This window comes from Danio rerio, chromosome 18 (genome assembly GCF_052040795.2).
Source record: "Danio rerio strain M-AB ecotype USA chromosome 18, GRCz13ab, whole genome shotgun sequence".
NCBI classification, from domain to species: Eukaryota; Metazoa; Chordata; class Actinopteri; order Cypriniformes; family Danionidae; genus Danio; species Danio rerio.
Window position 1 is genome coordinate 36,730,001 of NC_141038.1, and position 25,887 is coordinate 36,755,887.

The following is a 25,887-nucleotide window of genomic DNA, read 5'->3' on the forward strand; positions in this document are numbered from 1 at the left end:
GGGCCACCTCTCTTGAATCCCATATTCCAAGTTTCCAGCCCTTTTTGAGGGGCACAATAGGAATTGCTATCAGGCGTGGAGAGATTCAAAGACTTCATGACTTTCTACTACGTATTCGCCCTAGTAATGATCCAAAAAATTATATGTTGAGAATCTTCTGGGAGAATATGTTTGGGTGCAGTTTTGGTAAAGGAGATACTGAAGGAGAGCAAGTCATAAAGGTATGTACAGGACAGGAGGATCTGAGCACCACAAATACACCATACACTGACGTCTCAGGACTAAGAGCAGCTTATAATGTATATAAGGCAGTTTATGCACTGGCACATGCCCTTCATGACTTGATGGAGTGTGAGGAGGGGAAAGGACCATTCAGTAAAAACAGCTGTGCTGACAAAACAAACCTAAAACCCTGGCAGGTAAGAGACACATGTATAATCCAGATTCTCTCCAGGCATGTAAATGAGCTGAAGTGAAAACACAAGATATGCTTTATTATCATTGCAGTTTCAGATAAACTTGTAACGCCTGTCCTGTTTACAAACTGTACAGGTGGTTCACTACCTACAGAATGTAAACTTCACTACGGGCTTTGGGGATTATGTGTCATTTGATAAGAATGGAGATGCTTTGGCTATTTATGATGTACTAAACTGGCAGCCAAGCTCCGATGAATCAATAAGGATCTACACGGTTGGTGTTGTAAAAGAAGGAACAGAAACTGGAATGGTACTCACACTGGATGAAGATGCAATATTCTGGAATTTTGAGACGAGAAAAGTAATTAACGATTCATGTTAATGTCATCAATTTTGCAGATATAATGTTTGTCAAATCTTTTTTAGACAAATGATTTGAAAATGATGGCCAGGTAAATGTAACAAAGATCACAACCACATGACTGAGAAGATAATGTCTCTGTCAGCCCCCACGGTCTGTGTGCAGTGAAAGCTGCCCTCCAGGCACCAGACGAGCCACTCGCAAGGGTCTTCCTGTCTGCTGTTTTGACTGCCTGCCATGTGGAGATGGAGAGATTTCTAACACAACAAGTGAGGAGACTGCTCCTGGCAAAATCTTTTATGACTAATGTAATCTTACATTTTTATATTTTTTTCTTTAACTTGCAGATGCTGTTGAGTGCTTTCTATGTCCAGATGAGTTTTGGTCCAATCAATATAATAATCACTGTGTACCAAAAGAAGTAGAGTTTCTCTCCTATGAAGATCCTCTGGGGATCTCCCTGACCACTGCTTCTCTGCTTGGCACCTGCTTCTGTGCTCTTGTGATATTTGTTTTTGCTCTTCATCGTAATACTCCTATAGTACGTGCAAATAATTCAGAGCTCAGCTTCCTACTGCTGCTGTCACTCAAACTGTGTTTCCTTTGTGTCCTGCTGTTTATTGGTCGACCACAGCTGTGGACATGTCAGTTAAGACATGTTGTGTTTGGTATAAGCTTTGTCCTGTGCATGTCCAGTATTCTGGTCAAGACTATGGTGGTAATAGCTGTGTTCAAGTCCTCTCGGCCAGAAGGCAAAGGAGCAATAAAATGGTTTGGAGCAGTTCAACAGAGAAGCACAGTTGTTGTCCTCACAGTCCTCCAGGTTCTTATATGTGCAGTCTGGTTATCAACTGCCTCTCCAACACCCTATAAAAACAACCAATATATCCGTTCTAAAATAGTATATGAATGTGCTATAGGTTCAGTTGTTGGGTTTTCAATGTTACTCAGCTATATTGGCTTTTTGGCAGCAGCCAGCTTTTTGTTAGCCTTCCTGGCTAGAAATCTTCCAGATAATTTTAATGAAGCAAAGTTCATCACATTTAGCATGTTGATTTTTAGTGCCGTGTGGATTGCATTTGTTCCAGCGTATGTGAGTTCACCAGGTAAATACACAGTGGCTGTAGAAATTTTCGCCATTCTAGCTTCGACTTTTGGTTTACTGATTGCCATATTTGCCCCAAAGTGCTACATCATTCTTTTACATCCAGAGAGAAACACCAAAAATGTCATAATGGGAAGAGAAACACAAAATAAATAGGTCCACAAGACTGATGTAACACTGAACTCTTAATTAACCTGTCTCTTATTTTAAATGCCCATGTTTGAGAGTAGGCTTTCAATGATGATGATGAAATTCAAGTGATATTTTTGGAACACATTTGAACATATATCTTTTTCTGTTCTTGTTTTAAAGAAAAGACTTTTAAAGTTGTAGCTGCAGTTTATTAAATTACATAAAACAAGGTATAGCTGTTTGTTTATTGTAATAAAGATCACTGCAATAGAACTTGATTTCAAGGTCTATTATATTAACGCCCTGTTGAAGCACATTATTATATGTAGGAGGGCTTGGAAATAACTCATGAAAGAATAAAGTTACGTTAAAACCAAGCACACCATTGTTTTCTTGTGAAAATCCCAAACAGTTTTAGTAAGGTGTAACCATATAAATGGGCCACCTTGTGTGTATATTTATCCTAAACATAAATTAAATCAAACAAGCCATAGATTTAAACAATGTTTTGCAATGTTGAGACTACATCAACAACGGCCGCATTCATGTGACATTCATGCCCAAACTATGACTCCTAAAGTTCCACTTTGACCTCACACAACACAGAGTGATATTTCTTTTTTTTTATTCAAAACATTGTTCAAGATGTGAAATACTTTAAAACAGAATAAACAGTACATTCATTGTTTCTTTTTTCTACTTCATGAAAAAATTTAATAAATACAAATATATACTTTAATATACTAACTGTGTAGTATGTATACATATTATATATATATATATATATATATATATATATATATATATATATATATATATATATATATATATATTAGGGCTTGCATTGACTAGTCGAGCAATCGATTACTTCAACCACTAGTCGATGCTCTCGGAAGCAATCGACTACTCGAGCATGCATTTACCATTAATGACATCAAAACGACGAACGTATCCAACAAACATCAAGATCCAAGGTTAAAGCTTCCAACTACAACTGAGGATTAAATTCAAGATTATTGACATTATCAACATTAACACCACAGAGAATCCTGTCGAATGGTAGTTACATGGTCTATGCTGCATTAATTCTTCCGTGGCGGGCGCCACACCAAAAAACATTAGTTTCCCATTCAAAACATTCAGTCGTGTTTTTTAGTAGCTGGCTATAATCGCACCAAAACGCCAATACAGGTATATGCCTGCTAATACAATGGGTCGGTTTCTGAGACCCCCCCCCCCTCCCTGATTCAAAGCTGTAATAAAGTTCACGGCCCTTTGGCCGCCGGGAAGAAGGAGGCGGAGAACCGACGCAGTTTTAAAATGATTTATTAATAACAGTCTAAAACCAGAACAAACGGACGGCAGCTCCTCACGGAGACTGCCGTCAAACTGAAAGCAAAAGTAAAATATGTCCGGGCCCGTCCTCTCTCGGCTTCCTCTGTCCTCGTTCCTCCTTTTATAATCCAGAGCTACTTCCGTGGGATCCGAGGCAGGTGCGCACCGCAGGTGTATCCACTTACGCAGTGGCCTCACTCCGTTCCCACGGCTCTCGGCCACGCCCCCTCGCCACAAAATCCTTCAAGTTCATATATATATATGTGTGTGTGTGTGTGTGTGTGTGCGTGCGTGCGTGTTTGGGAGGAGGGGGGCGCCAATGGATAAGTTGTGTCAAAAGGGAGGCCTACTGTCTTAGACTTTGAAAAACCCTGAGTTAGAGTAACTAACTGTTTTCATAAGTATACTTTATACTGTAAGTTTTCATAAGTATACTTTATAGATAAAGTTCTATTGCTCTGTATATTATGATTTTATCTCATAAATTATGCGCGCAAGCAAAGAGATTGAAATAACGCTATAGGTGTTTGGTAGATCTGTATAAAAAGCCTGCCGCCACAGCTGGAAAAATCCTATAGGAAACACAGAGCAATGTAATGAACATCAGTTTCCTTTACTATCCAAGCAAGCGAAATAATTTCTTGCTATCCCTGCCACCAACACACGAAGGGAAAGAAATTTTCTTTGGCCGGCAAACAAGACAAAGAGCAACCTGCGTCCCTCTCAAGAGGATGCGCTTGTATTTCTAAATGTAAACCAGCAGTCCATAAGCTTGACCAAAAACTGATGAGAGCGGGGATGACTTGTGTTCTGTATAAAGTCGGATGAAGCAAGATTCTATCCCTTAGTTCTGTCGAAAACAAGGTAAATATAAAATGATTAAATTGCAAGACGGGCTTTCATTCATAGTTGCGTTGCTGTGTTTTTTTCTATGACTTTTTAATATAAAATACATTTTCATACATACATTATGTCTGCATGTTAAAATATCATAATTTGTTCAGTCATTTGTTATTTTACTGTGTCTGCGCATATTTTATTCATTATTTTAACATATATTGTTTCATTTATTTAAATAATTTATTTATAAATATATTATTTATTTTCTGTATAGACTATTGTCGCTTGTTGAACTATTTCTTTTCTGAACCAAAATAATTTTCATTCTTGTTATCACTGCTGGAAACTTAAATATTAGAGTTATTTTTTTAAATCAGACTACTTGTTGTATAACAGACTATTACTTGCACGCACATGATCGTTTGCATAATCTTCAAGCCAGTTGAAGAAATATATTCGTTCATTTTGTTATTTTAGTAACAGTTGAAACGTAGCAGAAATTAAATGATTGAATGAGATTTAGCCTATAGCTCAGAATAATTTTATTAATCTTTTATTTAGTTTTATGAATACTGCGTTATGAGTAAGAGTTTTCAGGACGCATTTTAGGTTTCGGGTGTGGCTACTTTTACTTTCTATAGCCTACATTAAATGTATAATTAAAATGCAATAATTAACCTTGCTATTTTTTCGTTTGTATTATAAATATTTCATTTAAGTATTTTCAATTTCAACTTTTTATTTAATGCATTATTTATTAATTTAGGCTATTTATTTATTTTTTGCAGGTCAGCTGTATTGTTGACGAGAACTATTTTTATCTTTCTGAACTGGTTTAACAGTTAAGTTTTACTTATTTCTTATTACGGCTGAAAAATAATAAAGTTACTTTAATAACTTAAAGTATTACAGGATGAACATGAGTTTGCTTTGCATATACAGCAAGCTTATGACGCAGATCTTAAAAGACAATGTTGCGTGCAGCTTTTTTATTTTTATATTACTCTGTAACATAAAAAAGTAATATAATGTTTGACAATTTATGTTAGCGCTATGAAATCAATGCATTCAGCTATGAATTACTAAGTGATGTTTTGTATACAAATTTCGGGAGGAGCATGCGCAGAAGTTTCAGTATCTAATATGTCATTGAACAAACCCCTATATATACCAAAGCTGTCTTACCTGCAGCATCTCTTGACTTAAGACTCACCATCACTTAAATCAACAGTGCTATTCGAACTCTATCCACTAGTCGTCGCTGCATCCCTATGGGGGAAAGAATGGTCCTCTTCCAGTATTATAATTCACTGTGACAATGAAGCAACCGTTCACTGTATAAATAAAGGCCGTTCAAATTCTATAGCATTAATTCCCCTACCCAGACGCCTCACTTGGATATCAGCATGTGACATATTTATTTTAACTGCAAAGCACATTCCTGCATCCAAAAATCAAATTGCTGACTCTCTCTCTCGTTTTGCTTTCCAGAAATTCAGACATTTGGCACCAGAGGCGGATCAATTTCCAGTCCAAGTCCCTCCTAATTCAGAGCTGATATTTCCATAGATCATCCTTTAAAAAAACCTGCTTGGAGCCTCCCTCGAATATATCCTTCAGGCGGTGGCGCCTAGAACCCTGCAGTCATATTTAACAGCATGGAAAAGTTTTAAAACATTCCACGCATGTTATAACATACTGTTTCCTGATTTTTCCCTACTTACCATCTCATCTTATCTAACCTACCTGACCATTATCAAAAAACTCCAGATCAATTCCATCAAAGGCTATTTGAGTGGACTTCAAATTTTCCACAAACTAATTTATGGTTCCCCCGCACCTCACTTAGCTAATTCTCAAACTGCTCTTTTATTGAAAGGCATACAAAGAACCCACCCCACACGTCAAGACACACGACATCCCATAACGCTGAAAACACTCACTAAATGCATATCCACTTTTCGCAAAGGATACGAATCAATCCACATAGCACGTACACTCGATGCAATGTTTATTTTAGCGTTCTTCAGATTTTTGAGGTGTTCAGAACTCACCGTTACATCTGGGTTCAACCCAAACATTCATCCCACCGTATCCGATTAAGTAACATTAGACAACGAAACCATTTCCTTTTTTATTAAGCAAAGCAAAACCGATCAAGCTAAAAGAGGCCATTACATCTACATTTACAACCTTCAATGACCCATTTGTCCATACCAAACACTGCTAGAATTTTCACAAATCCGGAAATCTAAAGCCTCTTCCTTAGCAGACCCTCTATTCACAGACAATAGCATTCGCCCAGTCACCCGTTTTTGGTTTCAAAAGCATCTTAAATGCATCCTTTTTAAGTCCGGCTTCCCAGCCGACAACTTCTCAAGCCATTCTTTCAGAATAGGCGCAGCTACCACCGCAGCACAAAATGGTCTATCAGAGCAGCAGATCCAAACACTCGGACGCTGGTCCTCTCAGGCCTTTAAGTGCTACATTCGATCTGACTGCTCTCACATTAGAAGAACCCAACAAACCCTCATCAAAAAACCCCTCTAAGAAAAATTCGACACCCCCTAGAGCAGTGGTTCTCAAACTTTTTTCACCAAGTACCACCTTAGAAAAAAGTTGTCTCTCCAAGTACCACCTTACGACGCTATTTTTTAACCAGTATTAAAAAATAGCGACGTAGGCCTAATTAAGCAGCTACAGGTGTGCACATTGGTAAAAACGATGCAGATTAATTTCTATTATTAAGAATATGTATTATTGTCAGTCACTTTAAACATTTTAAATAGTCTGAACATTAACTGTGCGTGCAGGTAAAAAAAAAAAAACATTTTAGTTAAAATGTGCTTTTAAAAGTTTATTAAAAAATGGCACTGTTCTTAAAAAGTAAAAAGAAAACTGCTGTACTTAAATCTAAAGTTTTCATAATAGCCTATTCATCAAAAGTTGGAAATGTTGCTTGGATCTCATAAATATAGGCTAAATGTCATATTCATACACTTTCAGACAAATCTTGAAATATATGTTAAATGTACATATGACAGGGTTCATATAGGGACAGCCTAATGAAAATCAATTCCAGCACCTATTTTTTTCAAGACTGACATGCTATGTATTGAAGACCTGAAATGTATTGTCAGCAACCCATAAAACATTATATAGGAATAGATACAAATAAAAACCATTAATGATAATAATAATAATAATAATAATAATAATAATAATAATAATATTTATTAACCATATATTAATAATATAATAAACCTGCACTAAATGCTTGTAAAATCTTTTTTGTACTCAAGTAAAAATACTATTACACTGCTAAAATAACACAAATTTTAGTAAATAATACTAATATTAGGTAAAAGTACAAAGTACTCTTTTAATAAGTACTAGTTAAAAAAATCTGATTTTCATTATGAAATCACTTTTTTTTAAGTGTAAACCGGATTGAATGGTTTAATTGCTTAAATCCCAAAGCTACATGTATAGGAACTTGCACTAACAAAGGAAGTGTGACCGATTTTTTCTTTCATGAAAATTATTCTTTTTCAATAGCACTGGTAAAACTACCACATAATCTTTAAGGCCATCCAGACAGTTTTTGCCCATTTTTAAACAATATTTTCAAGCTTTGAAAGGTTAAATTAAAGTATATGGTAAAAAGATTTAAATTTAGCCTTTTATTTGCATATTTTACACTATTTTTCTTTACATTATGGCAAATTTATTTTCTTAAATAGCTGTACATCACATGGAGATTTTATTTTACACTTGATTTTAATCTAAAATACAAACTTAAAAAAAATACAAGTACACTGTCAGTTAAAAAAATAAAACAAATGACTTCATTTTACTTGAGGTATTTGAAATATGACAACAGTACATTTATCAAAGCAGTGCTTTAAGAGCCTTATTGTTCATTTTGATAAATAAACAATAAGTAACAACGGATTGCTTTGACCTGTAATGCTTTAAGACAGATCAGAATACAGCTAAATGTATAAATCACACAAATACCTCATCCAGAAACATTTCCAGCATAATACTTTTGTCGTAAAGAAATAAAAAAATACCACCTTTGCTAAAAGTAAGTTTCACTTCACAACACAGCCAAACAAGAAGACCATTAGCATTGTAATCGATTATGCATCAATCTATTTTTAAATACTTGATAACTTTGAATACTTTTGACTAAATTTAGTCAAGGAGCAAAGATAAATAATGTCTACTTTTAATAGTGGAAAGATCGTGATTGTATTCTATCTGAGCACGCAGGCGATCATGAGCACTTCCAGTCCATTTGAAAAAAGCATATTTAAGAGCTCGCATGTCTGTTTTAGCGATTTGCGTACATGAATGCGCTCTCGTGATAAAATAAAGCACTCGCCACATTTGCAGAAATGAGTTATTGCGCAATACCTCCATTCCCGCGCCGCCATTCAGACTGTATAGAGGAGTGACAGGTCAGAGGCGAGTCGACTCGCTGTCGTAGGGCGAAACGTGTATGAAGATCATAAAATAGGCAGGAAATATGTCCGCGGTTTAATAACTATGCTAGACATTTCTATAGTGAAAACATCCGAGAAGCATTATTCCAACAAAACATTTGTTTTTAAGTTGTTTTCTCTGTCTCTGCAACACAGAAAGCCTTTGTCCCGCCCTTACGTTTCACGCAAAACTAGACAAGGTCGACTGTGATTGGCTACTTTCCATGTCAGTCAAATTACGCTTCAGAATCAATTCTTAAGCTGCTGAATATCAGTTTCCGAAGTTTATGACACAATGCACTAAAATAAACACTCTAAGCACAGAGCTGTGATCGTACGCTTCACTAAACAGAAAATGCTGATCACATCGATGTTATAGTACGCATCAAAGGATTAAAAGTGTTAATTGTTTCTTTCATTATTCAGCGATTCCTCCGCGTACCACTAGGAGGAAGCCCGCGTACCACTAGTGGTACGCGTACCACAGTTTGAGAACCACTGCCCTAGAGCCTATCACAACACATCTCGCTACACATTAGTCATTGACAATTCACAAGGCAATTTCTCCAAACACCTTTCGCATACTATCTCGATAATGCTCGTACAGCGTCGCTCCAACTGGAGTCGCACAACTTATTACGCACACCTCATTATTAATATCAAGCATCACAGCTAGTGCAACGACCGCCCCTAAGGGAGATGCTCACTTTATTATAGACCGCTGCAAGCGCAACGAACACTTATACAGGAGACACACACATTATTATGATGCACCATCGCTAATGCAGTGGCCGCTCCTACGGGAGACGTACACCTTACAATTGTGCACCACTGCAAGCGCAGTGAAAACTCCTACGGGAGACGTACACCATACAATTATGCACCACTGCAAGCGCAGTGACTGCTCCTACAGGAGACGTACACCCTACAAACATGCACCACTGCAAGCGCAGTGACAGCTCCTACAGGAGACGTACACCTTACAATTATGCACCACTGCAAGCGCAGTGACCACTCTTACGGGTGACGTACAACTTACAATTATGCACCACTGCAAGTGCAGTGACTGCTCCTACGGGAGACGTACACCTTGTAATTATGCACCACTGCAAGCGCAGTGACCGCTCCTACGGGAGACGTACACCTTATCATTATGCACCACTGCAAGCGCAGTGACTGCTTCCACGGGAGACGTACACCTTACAATCATGCACCACTGCAAGTGCAGTGACTGCTCCTACGGGAGACGTACACCTTACAATTATGCACCACTGCAACCGCAGTGACTGCTCCTATGGGAGACGTACTCCTTACAATTATGCACCACTGCACGCGCAGTGACCGCTCCTACGGGAGACGTACACCTTATCATTATGCACCACTGCAAGCACAGTGACTGCTTCATGGGAGACGTACACCTTACAATTATGCAACACTGCAAGCGCAGTGACCGCTCCTACAGGTGACGTACACCTTACAATTATGCACCACTGCAAGTGCAGTGACTGCTCCTATGGGAGACGTACACCTTGTAATTCTACAACCGCTTCCTCCTGAAACTCATACCTTATAACTCAACAGCACCCCTCCAAATTTTTAAGATCAGCAAATTTTGGGGGGATTACACACTTGTCTGGCTGCTGTCCTGTAACCAAATAGCGTTTTGTGGCCGGGCTAGATACTTCGCTCGAATACCAACTCCTCTTTGTTTCCTGATAAGGGGAATAACTCGAGTTGGGGTGTCTCCTCAAGCTCAGAGCCCTCCCCCCGGACAGCACGCCAAATATGCTTTATACTTAAACTAATGCAATGTGAACTCGTGAAGTGATGTTTTGTAATCAAATTTCGGGAGGAGCATGCGCAGAAGTTTCAGTATCGAATACGTCATTAACAGTCATCCCATTATCAAATCAGTTCTTGAACAAACCCCTATATATACCAAAGCTGTCTTACCTGCAGCATCTCACGACTTTAGCATCCCTCCACCACCCAGTCACCTCACCTCTTGCATTGAATTCCTGGGAGGAGCGTTCTGGGGCTGGGCTAGATACTTTGCTCGAATACCAACTCCTCTTTGTTTCCTGATAAGGAGAATAACTCGAGTTGGGGTGTCTCCTCGAGCTCAGAGCCCTCCCCCCGGACAGCACGCCAAATATGCTTTATACTTAAAGAATGCAAGTGTGAACTCGTGAAAACATATTGAAAAAGGACTTTTTTGTGTCTTTTTAACTAGTAGCTCGAACCAGCGGCGCCTGCAGGATTTCATTCTAAGGTACGCACAAATCCAGCACTGCCCTGTCGCCTTCCGATGGCTGTTATTTTAGTATTCAAACATTAAATAACGAATGCATCAAGTAACATAAAAAAGATATTTTTTATAATTTAGCAAAATTGTGCTCTTTTTATCTTTGCATTTTTATCATCTTATTTTTGTTAGTTTTAATATTTTATTATCTTCATAATTAAAGCTATAGACAAAATCCTGCTTGACATTTTAGAAAATATTTTGCGTAGCTACCCAGTATGTATTAAAAATCACTGAGAGAAAAAAAAAACACACAAGAAAACATGTTACATGCCCCCATAAATGTCCAAATTATATTTAACTGAATCGTAAAAAATGTGAAAATTGCTCATTTTATTTTTATACAACATTTTATTATTATTTTTTGAGTAAAAACTATACCGACATTTAAGAATCCATATTTATTTAATTTATTCATTAATGTGACCTGTTTATTGGTGCATATATACCTATAATTTAACTTATACAACAGTACCTTGGACAGCTACAGTGCCACTAATGCTTTCAAACACAACCCCAATAAAGTAATGAAAGATAAGACTTTCTCCGGTGACGGCCGACATCTCAACACGCCGTAACCGTCCTTCGGGTGGTAAAGCATTAAATCACTAAACAAGACGTCTGGCTTGACTAAGTGCAGTTATTTCCACGTTGTTCACAGAGTTTGTTTCATGGATATAGTATGTAGCTATAGGATTGTGAACATCAATAATGTTAAGCGTGTCTTAATTTGATGCACAGCAGAAAAAAAGTCTTTCAGCAGTTCATGTAGCTGTTGGTTAAGTTCTTTCCCAGAGTCCTCAGTGGAGAAACAAACTTAACCATATCGAAGTGTTCTCAGAACGATTTGGTACGATAGAGGAAAATCAGGCAGCTGTAGTGTATACTGTTTAATAATCAATTATGTCACAAATAAATAAATAAATAAAAAGCGGCATTAATTCACACTCTCTCATGGTAGGTACGCACAGTGCATACAGCTGTATGACTGCAGGCGCCACTGGCTCGAACCAGGGGTAGTCGAGTAACTCGAGTATTGTTTTGAAAAGTAATCGATTAGCAGAAAACAGTAGTCCTGCAAGCGCTAACCGACGGCGACCCTATTCCCAGGGGATGCTAAGCTCGTGCAGCATCCTGAACATTCTATAACTGTTATATCGCACTTTGTAAAGAAACTGGTCTGGCGCATATCCCGTTTTGTGAAAAAATACATTTAGGCTTAAAATGTACATTCTTAAATGTTAATAATGGCAGCAATCTATACAGTGATTTCTGGAAAAAAAATCAAAATGTCAAAAAATGGCGTTTTTCGCGTTTTGCAACCAAACTCTTGATTTATTTATAATTTAATTTAGTCAATTCAATACAAAATTGCCTTTCTTGTTTTTTTTCCCCCTTGTTTCTAGTCCAAATAAAATTTGCGAATGCTGCCATTTGCGCAAATTGAGCGTTTGACGCAAATCACTCGAGTTAAAAAACTCTGAACTTAAGCGGACATTCGCACCGCGTTAACCAATCAGGAGCTTGCTCTTGTGGGGGCGCGATTGTGACATGGCACCTGTTGTTGTTTTCCCTGGGAAATCCTCCAGCAGACACCGACAACAGTTCATCAAACTGGGCTCAGCTCAGACAGAAGCACTGCTGAAAGCCTCCATCATCCAGGTTGAGTTTCTAGAGTAGTTTATGAGTTAACAAAGCTGGATGCACCTCTGAAAGGATCTAGTGGACTCAGACACGGCCCTTAACGTATCTATGCTGTTTTTCAGCTTTCATAAAGCACATAAACACTGTTGTTTTCATAATAAAATCCATGTTATTTAGCAACGAAGCTAGAATCACACGAATGAAACGAGTTAACTCAAATGTTCACGCGGCTATGTACATGCGAATATCGCGATTTAGCCACGTGTTCCGCATCTGGTGTAAACACAGCATAAAAGTGTCAAAAATTAGTTCCAGGCAATGAGGGCTTTTCCGAATTAGACCTTTTGATGCAACTGTTTTGTATTATCTGTTGATAAAATACAGCATAACAGTAAAAACTATTTACTATTTTGGTTAATAATGGTCAATTAGTAATAACTCATTAACTGAACTGTGGTATAAAATATTTGTCATGTGCAATCATACAATATTGCATTTTGATGTGTTTGAAAGGTTAAATCATTTTGAAAGACATTGTAATATATGGTTGAATAATGCACATTACATGTATTTGGTTACATCACACAGTTTAGCATTTTGATTTGTATTGTAACTTTGCAGATGTACCTCCAGGTTGTATTTCTGATCATATTATTTAAATTGGTCTTCACTGCAGGTGCTGTCAGATAGAGTCCCCTCACTCCCCTCATTAAGCTCAAAACAAAAATATTGCTGTGAATGCAGTCTTCATCCAGTCTCTAAAGAACTTCTGACTGCTTTTTATATAACTCTTTATGTCTTTTGAATATGTCAAGCTGCTGTGATCAACCCAGTTACTCAGTGAATATAAAATTATATACATATTATATTTAATATGATTTGAAAGTAACTTCAAATTAATTAGTAATCTGATTTTACATGAAGTAATTTATTACTAATCTATTTACTTTTTACTACTGTAATGTATTAGTTTTTTTAGGTAACTTATCCAACACTGTATATTTACATACAATACCAGTCAAAAGTTTGGGGTCAGTTTTTTTTTCATGTTTTTTTTTTTAAAGAAAACTATTCTGTTCATCAAGGCAGCATTTATTAAATGTAAGAAAAAATCTAAAATTGTTAAATATTTATTACAATTGAAAATAACTGCTTTCTTTTTGTGTGTAGTTTCAAGTGAAATTATTACTCCAGTCATTATTGATTGTATTACTATTACCATTAATAATAATAATAATAATTCATAAGAGTGATTTCTGAAGGATCATGTCACTCTGAAGACTAGAATAATGAAGCAGAAAATTCATCATTAAAATCACTGTAATAAATGATAAAAATAAATGATAAACTACTTTTGAACAGTTATTTTATAGAGAAATAACACTTCACAATTTTACAATGTGTTGGTTAATTGTTTATTTAAAACATTTAAAACCATACTGACCCCAAACTTTTGACCTGGTAGTGTGTGTGTGTGTGTGTGTGTGTGTGTGTGTGTGTGTGTGTATATATATATATATATATATATATATATATATATATATATATATATATATATATATATATATATATATATATATATTAGGGATGCACGATATATCGGCGGCTAAATCGTTATTGGCTGATAAATGCTATTTTTAAGATTATCGTTATCGTTCCGATGTCTAAATTAGGCCGATATCTTTAAGCTGATAAATTAAGTAATTGTACATGTAACCCATTCTTTTTTTTCCGTGTTGCAGAACAGCCTGCATTAATTTGGCGCTTCCCCTTTAAGAGGGTGCGGTAAGCGCGTGCACTGGAAGAGTGCACAGATATAGCTGATTGCGTGACTGATGAGAGATTACGCTCCACCTGTGTAGATTTTTCTTTTCTTTGATAGAGATTTCGTAATTCTGTGTGAAGGATTATCTTTTTATATGTGCTTAATTGTCATATGCATAATCTGAGTGCGAGTTGCTGAAGCTGAAGTGGGTACTTCACACTGATTTCTGTGTTTTGATTCAGAGCATTCTGGTGAGTCGATCCTGCTTGAATATGATTATGTTATGTAGTATTTTTCCATTATCTGAAAAAAATACCAGTCAGAATGTGATTTTATTTAAGGAATTACAGATAAACTACTGAGTAACTGATGTGGGTTAGCCAAAGAGAAGCTAAGCACAGCTGATGATGCTAGCTTTGCTAACCATGGTGACCATGCGGTGTTCGTTGCTTTAAGAATTGTATATAAATATATACATATATATTTTTTTCAACATGTTTAGTAGAAATTGTAGCAAATGGTATGCAAGTGATTTATGTTTATTTGATCAATGTATTTTATTTAACAGTTTTTTTCACTGTGTCATATGTGTGAGGAAAAAAAAGAGTTTAAAGCATATTTTTATTCCAAACTTTTTGAGATGTATATAAAAGCACCAAATGTGCATACAGAGTGTACAAAATTCATTATATGGTTTGTTAGAAATGCTTTAAACGTTCTGATGATGTTGATGTCATTAATTTGAAGTGTACAATTGTTGCAGACTGGTTTATTCCCCCGGCTAAATCGTGGATGATGCAAATGGGACTTTAGATTTCGAGTGATCTTGCCACGGATTGGTTCTTTCAGGCAGACATCTTACTAGCTGCATCAACCCTTCAAATCTTCATCTCATCCCGTCTTTCAACTCTTCATGTCTTCTCCTCATCCACCTTTGCTAACTTGAATGCCATTCCTAAGGGAGCGGTAGGACTGAGACATTGCATTTACACACATCACAAGGAACTGTTTTTTATTCCAAAGAGTTTTGCTAAATTGTGGACTTTTTTTTCATCTGTTCCAATTTCCAAGTGAGAAAATTATTGGGTTGTGTTTATGGTACATTGTTGTTTACATTATTTGTTTATGTACTAAGAGGAAAAAAAACATTCAATAATTGTGGAAAAAAATACATTTTCCTTGGTTATATAATACTGTATTCTTTTTTTTTATTCTACAATTTTTCATTTCTTAATTTGATATAAAAAAAGGGAAGAAAATTTAGTTTTTTTATTTAACGTCTTTGTAGTCAGCACACATAGAGAGAAATAAAAACCAAGCTCCCCTTCATGAACCTAGACAACTAGTACTAGAATATACAGCCCTGTCATAAATATTAAAACAGGAGTTACATAAAAGTGGCGAGCCAGCCCAGGAGAGCTTTGGTTATTTGTTACATGTAGTAATAGCTGCTCTAGCGAACTGCTCTAATTTTCTTAAATAGGTTTTCATTTTATTGTTTTTGGAGAGAGATTTTAAATTTTCCAATTGATTTGTTAAAACTTCTATTCTCCAGAAAGAAATGGATTTTTGCAATCGTTTTGATGTAGATGGACAAAACAGTTTATATGTTACAGGGGTAGAAGGATCCTGTAGCATGGAAGTCATCTCAGGTTTTTTCGAGGTAAATGGGGAAATTGAAAAAGTAGTCAGAGTCCCTGATGAACCAGGCCAGACAGTAGGTAGAGTTTTCATTCAGTATTCATCTGAGAGTTCAATTTTAAAGATAGAACCTGATAGTTTAGGAGACCTGCCGAGCCCAAACGATACTGCTGTAACATGGCACGTGAGAACAGTCCGTGATATAAGCCAAGAGAAATTAGGTGAGGAACTGGCACAGAGATATTTAGATGAACTGAACACTATTCCAGGAAGTGGCAGAGCAGCATTCCTGCTTGCTTTACAGAAAGAGCTTCAGAGTGTCCAGCTTCATTCAGGCTACTTACAATCTCCAGAGGCTGGTCCACATACTACTGTTCACAGTCCCCATGATTTAGGAAAGATCAATGTCGAAATCGACCATGCTGAGTCAATTGCAGCTCAACCTGCGGTTACAAACTTTTCTCCCTCATATGTATCACATAGCCCTGTACATATTGATGAAAGTATGCTTAACCCTCCTCAGATTCAAAAGGTGGTTGTGGAGCATGTCATCCGTAATGAGTCTGCACACTCACCCATGAGGCAGAGCCGGATTCGCACATTCTCTGGCAGAACCCCCAAGCCAAATGGAGAAGTTGATTATGAGACATGGCGTACTCAAGTTGATCTTCTCCTTTCTGACCCATCTTCACCTGACCCTCAGAAAGTGAGGATAATCTTAGAGAGTCTCCTTGCCCCAGCCGCTGACATTGTCAAGCACTTAGGTTTAAATTCTTCACCAAGTTCATACCTCAACCAAATTGAGTCTGCTTTTGGTGAAGTAGAAGATGGAGAAGAGCTCTTTGCGACTTTTCTTAACTTAAATCAAAATGCTGGCGAAAAACCATCAGCATACCTGCAAAGGTTGCATACACTACTTACTCGCGCTATATCTAGAGGGGGAGCTAATGCAACTGACTCGCGTAAACATCTGCTTCGCCAGTTTTGTAGAGGGTGCTGGGACCAGACCATGATTATAGGACTTCAGCTAGAACACCTCAAAGACCATCCGCCATCTTTCTCTGAACTTTTGCTCTCTGTTAGAACAGAAGAAGATAAAAGAGCAGCAAAGTTAGACAGAATGAAGAAACACCTTGGTAGCACTAGAGCTGCTGCACATGCTCACTCTGTGTATGGCATGCCAGTCAATGTAGAAGCTCAGTCTGAGCCTTTCAAGAAGTGCCAACAAGACGAAACTCAGAAGCTTAAAGGAGAAATAGCCACTCTTAAGAAACAAGTTGCTTATCTTTTAAAGAAAGGTGAAGTAAAAGAGTGTGAAATTAAGAGTGAGAAAAACTCCAGGGAGGACACCGTTACCGGTGACTGTCTTGTTGTTAGTTCCAATGTGCCTTCTGAATTTACAACTATGCCGAGACCCTGGTTTTGTTTTAAATGTGGAGAGGATGGGCACATTGCAAACCGTTGTAGTAAGGAACCCAACCCTGAACTTGTTCGCAAAAAGAATTTACAGTTGAGGCAAAGACGAGAAAAGTATAGAGAGTTGCACGAAACATCTCCGCTTTCTTTAAACCTGTAGCAGCTCCTGCTGTGGGACACCCAGGAGCTGACAGCCATTTTACTCGTCCCACACTAATGGTCCATGAAGCTGTCAATCATGCTAATGAAAGGCAAGGAAATTATGGGTTTAGAGATGAGTTCTTGCCACATGGTCTTGTTGGTCATCGTTGCATTGCTTCTGTTTTTGTTGAAGGTATTGAATGTGAGTCTCTTTTAGACACAGGGTTGCAAGTCACTACTGTTTCAGAAACATTTTACTTGACCCATTTCTCTTACCTTCCAATTCAACCAATTCATGCTTTGTTTGAGGTTGAAGGTGCGGGAGGGCAGCACATTCCTTACCTGGGCTACATCCAAATTGTCATAACTTTTCCTTGTACTGTCTTGGGTGTCGAGGTAGAACTTACTTCTCTTGTACTTGTTGTTCCAGATTGTCACTTCAACAGCAGAGTCCCACTGCTAGTCGGAACAAATGTCCTTGACCGCCTGTATCAGCAGGGTATAGATAAAAAAGGGTCCAAGTTCTTTCAAAGAGCCAGTGGTGACTATGCTTTGCTTTTCCAATATGTTGCCCAAAATTATGAGAATGGAAATAAGTCATTTCAAGTTAGAGCATCAGGAAAAAAACACATCACTATTCCTGCCAACCAAATGATCTGTATCACTGGTCAAGTAAAGACTAGAAAGAACATTTCAAAGCCTCTATTTGTTCTAGAGCAACCTGAGACGTTCCCCTTGCCAGGTGGGCTATTAGTTGAAAATGCTCTAGTGAATGTCCCATTCCATGCTTGTTCCAAGATCCCAGTCACTCTAAAAAACATGACTGAACATGATATTACTCTTCATCCCAATCGGGTGATTGCAGACATGGCAGCTGCTCATGTTCTTCCATTGAAACCTGAAGTATCATCTTGCTCCAATCAGGTGCCCAGTGGCAAGTCAGTGTTCAATCTTGATCACTCGCCAATTCCAAAAGAGTTGAAGGAACGTATAATAGACAAACTGAATTCCTTAAAAGACGTATTTGCAATTGGTGAGCTGTCATATGGTCATACCACGGCTGTGAAGCACCATATCAGACTACAGGATGAGACACCTTTTAAGGAACGTCCCAGACCAATTCATCCGTGTGACAGAGAAGCCGTTAGGCAACATCTATGGGAACTCCTGGAAGCTGAAATAATCAGAGAGTCTGAAAGTCCCTTTGCGTCTCCAATTGTTCTGGTCCGCAAAAAAAAATGGACAAATTAGGCTATGTGTTGATTACAGGAAGCTCAATCTGCGCACAATAAAAGATGCATATGCCCTTCCTAATATAGAAGAGACTTTTTCAGCACTCAGTGGTTCTAAATGGTTTTCTGTCATGGACCTTAAATCTGGATATTACCAGGTTGAAGTAGCCGAAGAGGATAAGCACAAGACAGCTTTTGTTTGTCCTCTTGGCTTCTTTGAATTTAACCGGTTGCCTCAAGGTGTAACAAATGCACCTAGCACCTTCCAGAGGCTTATGGAGAAGTGTGTAGGAGACTTGCATTTGAGAGAAGTACTGGTGTTTCTGGACGATCTTATTGTATTTTCCAAAACACTTGAGGAACATGAAGCCCGATTGATGAAAGTGTTAAATCGTTTAAAAGAATTTGGGTTGAAGCTGTCTCCAGACAAATGCCAGTTCTTTAAGTCCTCTGTGAAGTATCTGGGGCATGTTGTGGATGCTGATGGAGTTCACACAGATCCAGAAAAGATTTCAGCTTTAAAAGATTGGCCTCGTCCTTCAACACGGCGAGAGCTAAAATGTTTTCTAGGCTTCTCTGGGTATTATCGGCGTTTTGTCGAGGGTTACTCTAAAATAGCCAAGCCACTAAATTGCCTAACTGCAGGCTATTGTCCCCCAAGAAAAAGTGGAAAGATCTATAAAAGAGAGAAACCGAACACTCCTGTCAATCCCAATGCTTCTATTGCTGAGGAGTGGACAGTTGAGTGTGAAAATGCATTCAGGACTTTGATAGACGGGCTAACCTCTGCGCCGATCCTTGCCTTTGCAGACCCACAACTTCCCTATATCTTGCACACAGATGCTTGAAGAGAGGGGTTGGGTGCGGCTCTTTATCAGGAGCAGGAGGGCAAGCTTCGTGTAGTAGCCTATGCCAGTAGGGGACTTTCCAAAAGTGAAAGAAATTATCCTACACATAAATTAGAGTATTTAGCCTTAAAATGGGCTGTCTGTGAGAAGTTTGGAGATTATCTTTATGGCACCGAATTTACAGTACTCACTGACAATAATCCTCTGACGTATGTGTTAACCACTGCGAAACTGGATGCTGCAGGACATCGCTGGCTTGCACAATTATCCACATACCGATTCAACATAAAGTATCGAGCTGGGTCTGTCAATAAGGACGCTGACGGATTGTCCAGGAGACCACAGAATCCGCCTGAGGAAGATGATGCATTTCTTGAAGAGGAGAGGTCTATTGAAGCTTTAAAAAGGCGACTATGTGAGAAAACAGAGGATATCTCCAATGAAACACTCTCTGCACTGTCTGACCGCCATGCAGTTGTGTTGTCCAATGAAACTTATGAGGCACCAGGGTTTGTTCTTGCAGAGTCCTTGGCTTTAAATGCCTCGTCCATTCCTGATAGTTTTGCCACCTCAGGCTATGAGACCATTCCTGGAATGACCTGTGAGGACTGGTACCGTGCTCAAAGAGAGGATTCATCTTTGAAAAGAATAATTTCTTTTATTGAACTAGGTCAAAAACCTAACTTCAGACAGACTAGACTGGAACCCCTTGAAGTTAAGTTGCTTCTGAGAGAGTGGAAAAGGCTTGAGCTACGAGATGGAGTGTTGTATCGGAAGTGGGCAGCTAATGGGGCTGTGCTTCAACAGATAGTTCTGCCCCTACAGTGCAGGGAAAGGGCCATGAAGGGTGTTCATGATGAAATAGGGCATCTTGGATATGAGCGTGCACTTGATCTAGCTCGTTCTAGATTTTTTTGGCCAAAGATGGCAAGAGATATTGAGAACAGGTGTCATACTTGTGAAAGGTGTTTCAGAAGAAAGGCAAACCCTCAAAAAGCAGCTCCAATGGAATCCATACGGACAACATTTCCTCTTGAATTAGTGTGTATAGATTATTTATCTCTCGAGCCAGACAATCATGACATCAGGAATATATTGGTCATTACTGACCACTTAACTAAGTTTGCTGTGGCGATACCAACAAGGGACCAGAAAGCTAAGACCATTGCCAAGACACTCTGGAAAAACTTCATTGTTTATTATGGGTTTCCAAGTCGACTACTTAGCGATCAAGGAAGGGTGAGTGAAAAAAACAAAGCGAGGTTTGATCTAAAAGTCAGAGCGGCTGAACTGATGCCTGGTGATAGGGTCTTGGTGAGAAATTTAAGTGTGAGGGGCAAGCACAAACTCGCCGATAGATGGGAAAGGGTTGTACACACAGTAGTCAGGAGAGTTTCAAATGGCCCTGTTTACACAGTGAAGCCAGAAAAGGGTAATGGTCCCCATCGTACCCTTCACAGGGACCTCTTACTGCCCTGTGGGTTCTTGCCAGCAAGCTCAGAAGATCAGATGCCTAGAACAGCTTCAGCTGTGAAAGGGAAACATAAGATGAGAACAAGGGCTAATACTGAAGTATGCGAAGGTGACGAATGTGAGGGGCAGTCTAGTGATGAAGAGGAAAGTTACTTTCAAATACCCATCCCTGAAATACTCACAAGAAGTCCCTTCATTGAACAGGTGAATGATGGGTCACGTAGCTCTCATAATGTTTCTGCGAAATTATCTGATGAGTTGAACCCTCATGCAATTGAGTTTGCTCCACGTACTACAGTTGTTCCCAGACCAGAAGCTATTCATCCCGTAACTGTACCTTCTAGAGAAGCTTCTAAAATTTCCTCTAGGAAGTACACCAGTATTTCCTGTGCCAGAATCTAGTGAGATTGAACATGTCCCTGATTATATAGTCATTGAGATCCCAGAGGAGATAGTACCAGTTGCTGAGGTAGAATCTCCAGAATTGCCCCATGGCCCAGCTGATGCTGAATCCGTACCCCTCAGACGTTCAAGTCGAGAGAGACGGCCACCGAAGGTTTTAGAGTATGAGGAATTAGGGAAGCCCATATTACTTGCTCTCACATCATTCTTTGATTCCCTAGGAACCATTTTTGCGGCCAGCCTAGTTAAAACGCATGCAGGGACTCATGCGGTTTAGAGGGGGAGAGTGTAACCCATTCTTTTTTTTCCGTGTTGCAGAACAGCCTGCATTAATTTGGCGCTTCCCCTTTAAGAGGGTGCGGTAAGCGCGTGCACTGGAAGAGTGCACAGATATAGCTGATTGCGTGACTGATGAGAGATTACGCTCCACCTGTGTGGATTTTTCTTTTCTTTGATAGAGATTTCGTAATTTTGTGTGAAGGATTTTCTTTTTATATGTGCTTAATTGTCATATGCATAATCTGAGTGCGAGTTGCTGAAGCTGAAGTGGGTACTTCACACTGATTTCTGTGTTTTGATTCAGAGCATTCTGGTGAGTCGATCCTGCTTGAATATGATTATGTTATGTAGTATTTTTCCATTATCTGAAAAAAAATACCAGTCAGAATGTGATTTTATTTAAGGAATTGCAGATAAACTACTGAGTAACTGATGTGGGTTAGCCAAAGAGAAGCTAAGCACAGCTGATGATGCTAGCTTTGCTAACCATGGTGACCATGCGGTGTTCGTTGCTTTAAGAATTGTATATAAATATATACATATATATTTTTTTCAACATGTTTAATAGAAATTGTAGCAAATGGTATGCAAGTGATTTATGTTTATTTGATCAATGTATTTTATTTAACAGTTTTTTTTCACAGTGTCATATGTGTGAGGAAAAAAAAGAGTTTAAAGCATATTTTTATTCCAAACTTTTTGAGATGTATATAAAAACACCAAATGTGCATACAGAGTGTACAAAATTCATTATATGGTTTGTTAGAAATGCTTTAAACGTTCTGATGATGTTGATGTCATTAATTTGAAGTGTACAATTGTTGCAGACTGGTTTATTCCCCCCGGCTAAATCGTGGATGATGCAAATGGGACTTTAGATTTCGAGTGATCTTGCCACGGATTGGTTCTTTCAGGCAGACATCTTACTAGCTGCATCAACCCTTCAAATCTTCATCTCATCCCGTCTTTCAACTCTTCATGTCTTCTCCTCTTGAATGCCATTCCTAAGGGAGCGGTAGGACTGAGACATTGCATTTACACACATCACAAGGAACTGTTTTTATTCCAAAGAGTTTTGCTAAATTGTGGACTTTTTTTTCATCTGTTCCAATTTCCAAGTGAGAAAATTATTGGGTTGTGTTTATGGTACATTGTTGTTTACATTATTTGTTTATGTACTAAGAGGAAAAAAAACATTCAATAATTGTGGAAAAAAATACATTTTCCTTGGTTATATAATACTGTATTCTTTTTTTTTATTCTACAATTTTTCATTTCTTAATTTGATATAAAAAAAAGGGAAGAAAATTCAGTTTTTTATTTAACGTCTTTGTAGTCAGCACACATAGAGAGAAATAAAAACCAAGCTCCCCTTCATGAACCTAGACAACTAGTACTAGAATATACAGCCCTGTCATAAATATTAAAACAGGAGTTACATACAGACACGTGTGGGCGGAACTTGTTCAGACTTGCCCAGTGCACTATAATGGATCTCTCCCACGCTCTTTATTCCTTCAAAGTCTGTCATTTATTCATGTGATATTGCTGTACGTTAATAAGTCAGTAAGTAACCATGTTCCTTATCATTGTAGATGTATTTGATTGATTGTCATTGTGTATTTTGCTTTAAATTGCCTCAGGAAAAATATTACATGTGTAAACCTTTCCTGCTCCATCTCTTTGTTGTGTAGAGATAGCAGTGGATTTAACTTATTACTCCAGGGCCGAATAATGTTAGTTTCGTGGTGAATCGCCTTCTCTTTTAGTTGCATCCAGTGAATGAACGAGGATACATATAACTTGGTCCAAAATATTTATTACTTTTCATGTGGTACAACAAATCAGTCACCTAAAATTGTCTCATTGCCCAAAAACCGCTCTTCCTTTCCCTCTCCGCTTCACACTCACACCCCAAACTGCAGCTGGACCCGCACATTTTACAACACGTGTAAACATAACGGTTAATAGTAATCTGATTATTTGATATTATCAACGCGTTGCTTGTCATGTTGTTGATGTAAGATGTGTTCAGTTTGATCGGAATATTCATATTGATTATGACGAGCGCGCGAGCTGTCACCGCGCACACACACACACACACTGTAGCACGGGGGAGAGGTGAGGTGAATCCAGTCATAGAGGCTCTCGGCCAGCCCCTCATTCTGTCTTTATATTCTGCTCTGTGTTTGTCATAAAGTCAGCTCAATGCAGGTTTTGTATCAAAACCTGACTCTGATGGCAACTCTGCCTCTACAGTTAAGTGAAACTCACAGCAGTTTATCATAAACTTTTTATCGATCATTTTCCCCGCAATTGACAGCAAGAACGAGCGCAGAAGCACTGTCTGATTGACAAGCAGCTCCTACATGTTAAAAAGAATCTAAAACGCCAAATAGGATGAATCCGTGCCACATTTTCTAAACGTACTATATATATATTTAGCTGTTCACTTGTATGGTGGCTCTGAACTGTCAAAACACCTCTAAAAAAGGCTTTTTCGGACATGGCGTATTTGTAAATGTGTACATCACTGTAACACGTTTTATTCAATACCATTTGAGCTGGTTTCAGTCCTTTCATTTTCATCTTATTTAAACATATTTAACTTGCTTGTTGATGAAATCCCATTTTGTTATTTAACCTTATTTAACCTTATTAATTCAACTTGCAACAGTCAAGTTGCATGTTAACTTTCTATGAAGAAAAGGAAGTAATGTATTTTTTGCATGCTGATTTATGTGAAATCGTGAATATAGGTCTATAATCACCTTGCAATTTTGAAGTTAAAGCTTTTTTGTTGTGATTATAGACTATTTAGTTCATAAGAGCAGTTCAATCTTTTATGAAGTTTGCTGTATAAAAAATATATCATTTTGAAATCTTTATAAATATCGGCATATACATATCGGCTATCGGCCTCCAAGTCTGAAGAATTATCGGTTATCGGTATCGGCCAAAAAATCCATATCGGTGCATCACTAATATATATATATATATATATATATATATATATATATATATATATATATATATATATATATATATATTGTGTACATTTAAATGTTCATTTATATGTATTTATGTATGCAATTTATCATCTTTTCATCAAATATTTAAGATTTATATTTTACAGTTATTTCTATTTTGCATTTTTCTGTTTGTATGCTGTAAATTTTTTGTAGATCTTTATTTGTCCACATTTTATTCAATAATTGTTTTATCTGAAAGGATCACACTGTGGCTAAAGGATTTCACTTAGACAGGTAATTTTTTGTTTGAAACTATTTTATATTCATGCAAAGCTGATGTAACGTTAGATGTTGTTGTTACAAATGGGTTATATCTTCACAGAAGTGTTGTTTAGCCACTAAAATCTTCTGGTAAAAGATTCATAAGACTATTTTCAGTTTCATAAGGGAGCTTTTACAGCATCGATAATGTAGATTTTAATTAGTTTAACAACAAAACACAAGTAAATACCGCTATTCTGCCTAGTCTCTCCCTATATTGTTTTATATACAATTATGCAACTCTAAATATTTGCTCTAAAATAGCATGTCAGTTTGGCTTAGTAATGATGTAATTCCTGCAAGCCCTCAGACAAGCACTAATCACTTTTAACACATGAGAGAGGGTTCTTCTGCTGTCATCTTGAAGGTGCGCATGCTTCAGGAAGCTTGGCTCTGGACGGCAGGGGAGGCTCTGTGACTCAAAGTTTTATGCTAAGCTGTTAACACTGTAGAAGATCACCTACTGCACCTTTAATTTGATTTTTCTTTAGTTTAAATTAATAAAAAATAAATCGCTGTATACATGGTAAACTCTTAATCAGAGTATTGTTGTCACCGACTCGGTCCCAGTCATTCCCCTCGCTGGCCAGCAGAGGTCATCATCACTGGACTTCTAAGCCTTACGTCATCCACTTACACTGATAGCATGCACACCTGCAGCTCATTCAGTTGATGACACACTCACACATATAAGCATCACTCACACTCATTCACTCATTGTGAAGTCTTGTTCTGCTCCGGCTAATACTACTGAGTGTTTCTCATC

At 37.9% G+C, this 25,887-nt stretch overlaps 1 protein-coding gene and 1 long non-coding RNA gene across 2 annotated transcripts in view; one reads left to right on the forward strand and one right to left on the reverse strand.

Annotated features, from left to right (window-relative positions):
• The window catches only part of olfcq18 (olfactory receptor C family, q18), a 4,067-nt gene extending 1,305 nt beyond the window's left edge, over positions 1–2,762 (forward strand). The window contains exons 3-6 of the mRNA XM_087293677.1: positions 1–419; positions 553–780; positions 926–1,049; positions 1,128–2,762. The exon at positions 1–419 is cut by the window's left edge and continues 403 nt beyond it. Of these exons, the coding sequence (XP_087149803.1) occupies positions 1–419; positions 553–780; positions 926–1,049; positions 1,128–2,041 (1,685 nt within the window). The 3' untranslated portion in view covers positions 2,042–2,762. The remainder of the gene's footprint in view (positions 420–552; positions 781–925; positions 1,050–1,127) is intronic.
• A 2,121-nt stretch (positions 2,763–4,883) lies between these two features.
• Positions 4,884–12,185, reverse strand: LOC147832885 (uncharacterized). The gene is made up of 3 exons (XR_015515505.1): positions 10,156–12,185; positions 9,478–9,991; positions 4,884–6,456 (listed from the first exon to the last, which is right to left on the reverse strand). It is a non-coding gene; the product is annotated as an uncharacterized LOC147832885 (long non-coding RNA).
• Between the last annotated feature and the right edge of the window lie 13,702 nt (positions 12,186–25,887).